The sequence below is a fragment of the Chelon labrosus genome (genome assembly GCF_963514085.1).
Source record: "Chelon labrosus genome assembly, chromosome: 1".
Taxonomy (NCBI): Eukaryota; Metazoa; Chordata; class Actinopteri; order Mugiliformes; family Mugilidae; genus Chelon; species Chelon labrosus.
The window spans coordinates 12,021,795-12,029,107 of NC_140337.1; the positions used below are offsets into that span (position 1 = coordinate 12,021,795).

Genomic DNA, 7,313 nt, shown 5'->3' on the forward strand with positions numbered 1-7,313 from the left:
TGGTTTCAGTGGAGAGTGGTTATAGAGCGGATTAAGCCTTTCATTTCTCATCCAGTTAAATTCACCTAAGAGACACAACTTTCTCTGCAACGCAACCGAGCGGATGAATCGGATGCAGACAAGGACAAACATTAAAGATTCAAAAACTTTACCGTGTGTCAACATGGACCTGATGATAACTATTACGGTGTTTAATATTTAGAATGACAAAGCAGTTTAAACCAGCATTTTAAGCCAGGATGGACATAAATAACTGACCTTTGATAAATATAAATTCACAAAGATGTGAACTTAAGTTTTGAGCAATATTTTTGGGACCGTACTTGTGCGTTACAACTGATACCAACACAGTCTGTTCCCTTTGGTACTGCAATGGAAAACATTGCATCTATTTATTTTAAAACTCAAAAGAAGCCTAAAGTTACTCTGTACCTGGAAGCTGATGCCCAATCAGAATATAAAAGCTCAATGTAAAGTACAATTTTTATAATAGAAATCCAATCTGGGAACACTTTTTAACTTAAAAATCGAAGTCCAAGTCAACGCACCTTTTAAAAATTGCAAATATTACACTTTTTATTGCAAAATTCATCATCGCCATGATACAGCTGTATTCACAGTCTTAACAGTCTTCTGAAAGGTCAAGTGAAAATGGACGAGAAAAGCAACAACATTAATAATAATAATAATAATAAGGCATATATAAATAAGTGTTGCTCCACGGAAAATTATGAACACACACACACACACACACACACAAAGAAAGAAAGAAAGAAAGTATTATGATTGCGGGGTAAGAAAGCTGATGCAGCATTTCCGTACATTCATTCAGATGACATTACTGCTTAAAGTTAAAACTGCTCAGATGATTTCCAAAGCATGCACATTTTACTTTATATGAAAAATCCCAATAATAATAATAATAATAAAAATAATAAAACTGTAATGTAAAACTGTTTGGGGAGGGATAAAAAAAGTGGCACATGCATGTCTTGGGTTGGTTGATAGTCTGTTGACATCAAAGAATTTCAAAGCATTTTAATAATTAAGTAAAAAAAAAACAACAGAAAGGAGAAAAAAAAAAAAAAAAAAGACCAACACTGTCAGGCGTACAGTATAATGCCCAGATTGGGGTGACTTTATGTCCCAGTGTCCACGCACCCACACAGAGGAACTCGTCAGTCTGCATCAAACAGGCCAAAATATTTGCCAGTGTTGGAGAAGTAGATGTAAGGCGCAGCGTTTGCAGCAGTCGGGTAGACGACAGGGAAAGGCATGGGTAACAAACATCCGCCCAGCAGGCTGCTGTCTTTGTAAAAAGTCGGTAATTGCACGTTTTTCCCTGCCTCCGAGAAGTGCTCGGTGGCCAGCGGGCCCTCCATGTCCGTGGAGAGCTGCCGCTTCAGCTTGTTGCGGCGGTTCTGAAACCAGATTTTCACCTGGGTCTCGGTGAGCTGCAGGGAGCTGGCGAGGCACGCTCTCTCCGAGCTGCTCAGATAGCGCTTCACGTCAAAAGTGGCCTCCAGCTGAAATATCTGTCTCTTGGAGAAGATGGTGCGCGTTTTCTTCTTGGCCATGGCTTTGGTGTCTGCGCCGGTCTGCCGTTGCTGCTCCTGCTGCTCGGACGCGTCCTCGGCGCTGTGCGCGCTCTGCGCCTCGGGACAGGAGGCAGCGGTCAGCGGCGGCGTGTTTTCCCCGCGCTCCGAACGATGAACTCTGGTTTTCACTGCGAATGGAGCGACAAAATGTGCTTTGATGGAAAAGTACACAGACGTACACTCTTGTTTTGTTTTTTTGTTTGTTTTTTTTGCGTGCAAATACATGCGAAGAAGCACCAAATTTTATGATGCAGCACATCAGAAAAATAAAGACAACAATCTTGGGTCAGCGTTTAGCCTCCAACAATTATTTCCTATTTTCATCTCGATCTTAACGCACCAATTCCGCTTCTACGTCTAATCCTTAAAAATTGACCAAATCACAGTAAATCATGATATAAATAATACTTTGTGGGGCCTAGGAGAGTTACCTATCTCCTCTGACCCGCTGTCATGCCTCCTCCGGACGTCCCACGCCTCCTCGCACCGCGCTTGCAAATCATTTTTACATCCACTGTCCCGCTGCTCCTTCGAGCCGACAAAATCCCCGCCGTCCTGCCGCTTCAGGTTGAGGATGTTGTCGATGGTGAACGTCAAAAACGCGCTCCGACTCGGGGCGTCCTCTTTGCTCATGTTCCCCGGCATTTCATCCGCTCCTGCGAGATTCCCGAAACACCGACGTCTCCGGACGCTCCGAGCACCATTGCTCCTCGGCTGCGACTAGCGCGCAGAGGAGCCGGTGCGCCGTAATTCAACGACCCGGAAGACCGCGGTTTAGCAGCTTTTGATTGGTGAGGTTGTGGGGCAGATGAGGGCGGGATGCAGATTTACGTCTGGCTGCCATATTGTGGCTTTAGACACTTTTCTGACATCCGAGTTCATGCGTGCTTGCTCGGTGTCACATGATAAAAGAAATTATGACCTTTTCAGAGTTCCTTTATGATAATCGGCGTTGAGTCTGTTAATATCAAACATGGGTGATGTCCAACACTGTTCCACTGTGGCTTTTTAAAGTCACTCTCACATACCAGCTTGACAACTCTCCAATTACTGGGGTCATGAGAATTAGAGAACCAAAGGGTGGGTTCAGGGGCCACATATGTGCAACAACACTGTTCCACCTACCTCCATGGCAACAGCCTTTAACACACGTCTTATACATGTAATCTAACACTTAAATGTATTCATTTTTATTATTATTATTTTTGTAATACTTGCTCCTTTTTTAAGTCCCACGCCATCACATATACATATAAACACAAATAACCAGCAGGAAACCACCAACGTTGTGCATACATTTTATTCACATGTGGACATACAAAAGTCTGTATTAAATTCCTCTTAAATAATAAAAATTGCGACCAGTATTGCTAGATATCTACCCCTTTTCATGGCTATCCAAATATCATAAACACCAGAATGCCTTTATATATGTATACATATATATAAATTACCTAGTTTCTAAATGTTGCCGACCAGTTCCATCACACCATGCTTTTTATTTTGAAGTTGTGTGAATGATCTCGAATAATGGTGCAAAAAGATTCAGAGCTCGTGAAACAATGTTCAGAGTCATATTTATCACTGTGTTGGGTAAAGAAAAATGCTTGTGTGCACGCGTAAGTATTGTACTGGAGCAAAAAATATACTAAAATATAAAAAAGTACACGTAAATTTAAAGTTTTTGCCCCGGTTTTTGTGTGTAAATGCAGAATTTTTACATATTTACATATACATGTATTTTTTTTTTCACTCAAAGGGGGAAATGGAAAATTTCTGAACACCACTGCACAAGCTGACAATCATATTGACCCCAATTTGATATCGTATACACCGTGTAGATCATCTGTGCAACTCCTGTGGAAAAAAAAATAATAATCACAAAATAGAGCTATACTTGGAAACTATGTGGCTTTGTGAAATGCTCTCAGTGAAGCACATAGGGCAGGGCTGTGGGCAGCTTAAACAGTCCAGGGATATTCATTGTAGTCGCCACCTCTAGCTGTGAATCAGAAGAATAACTTGTGCTTACAATAAATTTCAACAACAGGGCTCCTTATCTAAATTTACCAGGAAGAAACATTTAATTGCCGGATGTCTTGTCCATAATGCATTGGCAGAGTTTCTGTCTTCACAGGATCTCAAACTGAACACCAAAATGGACTTTTTGTTGCATCTTTATTCATTAATTTGAGTCGCAAGTCCGCTGAGTCTCTTCTGCTCTTAAACTCACACCAGTCCCGTCATCTGTGGTGTTATGAACGACAGTGAATGGGCGAAGGGGCCAGTCAGTGGATAGTTAATATTAGAGAAGCCAACTACGGGTGGAGACACGTGGCCTCCGACTGAAATAGGTCTGGTCACTGTCACGGGCCCGGTGATGTTCTCGCGATACAGCACGGGAACTCTGACCACCCTCTGGGCAGCGTAAGGGACGCCGGCGCTGGTGGCCTCCATGTCTGCTGTGATCTGCCTCTTCCACTTGTTCCTGCGGTTTTGGAACCAGATCTTCACCTGGGTCTCGGTGAGCTGCAGCGAGGCGGCCAGCCCGGCCCGCTCCGAGCTGCTCAGGTAGCGCTTCAGGTCGAAGGTGGACTCCAGCTGGAACACCTGACTCCGGCTGAACACGGTGCGCGTCTTCTTCTTTCGCACTGCTTTCATGTCACCTGAGATAAACAAGAAGCAGATTTACTCTGTTAGTTACTCTCTAGTTACTGTTTAGTAAATGTAACTTAATTCCAACAGTATAGCTTTGAGGGGGGCATTTTGTGCAAGATAAAATTATTAATGAGTAAAATTAATAGCCTATTTAAGTTTCCATGAATAAGTAAATTCCAGTTTGTCATTTTGGGATGTGAAGTTTGCTGTATCACTTAACTTTTAATACTTTTTCTTCCTCTAAGAAGCTACAACTGCAGGAATATCATGAAATGTCCCTGGACCCAGAAACTATTAGTGACACCCCTGCTCGTTAGTATGAAACTTTAAAGAGGAGGCTCTCTGCTGCTCCTACCCTCCTATCAAAGAAAACAACAACAAATGCACCAAACCAGGAAGTTCTTTAAAATTGGCCCTTTTTGAAAAGAAATAACAACAGTTCAGCTTTAGGAGGACTTTCACAAGTATGGCGCATGCGTGGTAACGAATCCTACTCACGGGGGAGCACAAGGTGGACTATTTCTTTTTCTTTTTCTTTTTTTTAAGGCTTTAAGGAGCATATATGTACTTCGGCCTGACCTGTGTCACAGCTATCCTCTCGGGAAATGAAGGAGGAAGGCGCATCTTCCTCTTCCCTGTCATCCGTCAAACTATCGTCCCCCCTTTCCTCAGCTTCATCGTTCTCCACCGCCTGCTCCGTCGAAGTTGGGGAGCTGCTAGGCACGGGGTCCGTGTGTTCATCCGAGAAGCTGGTCTTGTACAGTGGAGCTGTCAGGGAAAACGCGAAAATTAGACAAAAAATCCACTTCAATCACCCTCGCAAGCACCGCCGAGGACGTTCTATCAGATTTTTGCGCGTGCATGCTCCCTGTGCTATCCAGGAGTATGAAAACGCACCAGCTCTCCACTGTCGGTCTGCTTGAAGCACAAGAGTGAGATTACTGTGTGGAAGCCAAGAATTGTTGGCTTCTACGGTGCTGATAATTGGAGAGTTGGGGTGTTTTACGCACGGAGGCAGAAACAGTCAAACGTGTTACTGGCGCATGTATTATGTTCACTTGTGGCATTAAACACCAAAACACCAAACATGTTTTTGGTTAAACGGAAAATGTTAGAGGTGGGGTCGTGTGATGTTTTAATTCGCATTATTACCTAGATTACCTAGTGTTTCCTAGATGAGTTGTGTGTTTCCATGACCCTAAAACAGTTGATCTAATCTACAACTAGTCCTTACACAAACAATCCAAATGTAAACGATCATAGATACTTTTCCAGGCCATTTTCAAAGCAGTGATCTCCATCGGCCGATTGGAGAAAGCAAATAAAATTAATGTGGGATGCGAACTCACGTATTGAGCTGCCATACACTGTGTTTGGAAATGTTCCACTCCAGTTCAGCACCTCTTCGTCCTTAGGTCTTGTTTCCAGCCCGGGACAGATCACCGGGTTGTTGACGGTAACTTTGAACTCCGTAGTCTCCACCCGCTCCTCAGCTGAAGAACCACCGCTGCCTGCAGTCCCCAGCAAGTTTTCAATGAAAAAAGACGAACCTCTCGACGGAGGACCAAATTTCGACCTCGGCGCTTTATTAGCTTTAATATCCAGCATCTCTCTTTCCTTCCTCGCCTCTTTTTTTAAAAAAAAAAAATCCACAGATGTGAATTTGATTATCATTCCATAGAAAGCTTCGTATCTCTAGCCAGGAGTCTCCTCTGCTCCGCGTAAACCATCCCGGCGCAGCCCACGAAACGACAGCCTGCTGCAATTGTAAGAGATCCAGGCAGAAAATACGTCCTCGGACTGAGCTAAGCGCAAAAAGGGATATATTACTCCAGGAAAAAAGCAAGACGCGGTCTTGTTCTTGTAGGCAGTGTGATAGTCTGCCTTGAGGGACCGCGGAGATGTTGAATTTAGGTCAATTAGGGAGCAAACCAAAGCAGAGATACGGTGTTGTCCTCAGGGCTGGAGATGGAGAAAGATCATGAAGAATGACACAGTACCGCCTATTGGTTATATCTGTCCATGCACACTTTCTATTTACTATGCACACTGTAGATATGTCTTTTATTCTGATTTCTTATACGTTTATTTTGCTCCATACCGCAAAAGAAATAATTTCACTTTTGTTTTTCCTTATAAATTGTGTTTTCCCCCTTGAAATCCTTCATCTTTTCCTTACTCATATCCCGGTAATTTTCTATTAGACAAAATCAAGGGAAACAAATATAAAAACAAAAGGTAAAGTGGCATTTGTATTATTTGTATTTTGTCCACTCAGTTCAAGACAAGAAGAAAACCAAACGAAAGACCTTTTAATATATTAAAACTATTAAATTTCTCGACGAATTATTCTTATGATTTTTACCAATGACGTTAAGATGCTTAAACAAGTTGCTTATGTGTAGTCCAGATTAAAGACGTATAAGTCTGCACGCAATAGTTTACGTAAAGAACCTCCGTGCGTAATAAATCGGTAAACCTGGTCGTTGACAAAAGCCGAATCTCGAAAGTACTTTAAGGAGTTTATTTTATTTATATATATTTTTTAGTTGATTAAATCTGTTTCAGTTAGTTAAAAAGGTGTGTTTTAAAACAAAATCTACAATGGTTAAAGATCAACAGGAGATTTGTTTGAACATTGTGTTTGACTTGATTTATTATTATTATTATTTCCTAAAATCCAGAATCAGCAGATATAAAAATGTTTTTCATCTCCAAAATTTAGCAGTTGGACACAAGATCTCTTCTACTTCTCTGAAAAGTCAATTCTGAAGGTTTACATGAGTGTTAGTTGCATATTGGGTAGTTTAACAAGTTGTCATGGTGCAAAATTGTGCTTTTGTAGACTCGTCTTAAAAATAGATGGAAGGTGAGTGCAGAAAAGGTTTCCACCTTAAACAGGTTGATGTCAAAACTGTTTTTTGGTGTTACACTATACACACTGAACCTAAAACAACCATTTAAAGTGGCAAATTAAAGAACAAAATTTTGAGCATGGGGTCCTTTAAAGTTATGTCCATCACTTTACTTCTCTTTTTTTTTTTTTTTTTTTTAAAA

At 41.7% G+C, this 7,313-nt stretch overlaps 2 protein-coding genes across 2 annotated transcripts; both read right to left on the reverse strand.

Annotated features, from left to right (window-relative positions):
- Positions 1–601: 601 nt before the first annotated feature.
- Positions 602–2,424, reverse strand: hmx4 (H6 family homeobox 4). The gene is made up of 2 exons (XM_084546615.1): positions 2,030–2,424; positions 602–1,726 (listed from the first exon to the last, which is right to left on the reverse strand). The coding sequence occupies exons 1-2, from the start codon at positions 2,241–2,243 to the stop codon at positions 1,179–1,181; spliced, it is 762 nt and encodes a 253-aa protein (XP_084402741.1). The 5' UTR covers positions 2,244–2,424; the 3' UTR covers positions 602–1,178.
- Positions 2,425–2,946: 522 nt separating this feature from the next.
- LOC311497262 (uncharacterized protein) lies at positions 2,947–6,932 on the reverse strand. The gene is made up of 3 exons (XM_084557499.1): positions 5,606–6,932; positions 4,836–5,024; positions 2,947–4,264 (listed from the first exon to the last, which is right to left on the reverse strand). The coding sequence occupies exons 1-3, from the start codon at positions 5,928–5,930 to the stop codon at positions 3,828–3,830; spliced, it is 951 nt and encodes a 316-aa protein (XP_084413625.1). The 5' UTR covers positions 5,931–6,932; the 3' UTR covers positions 2,947–3,827.
- Between the last annotated feature and the right edge of the window lie 381 nt (positions 6,933–7,313).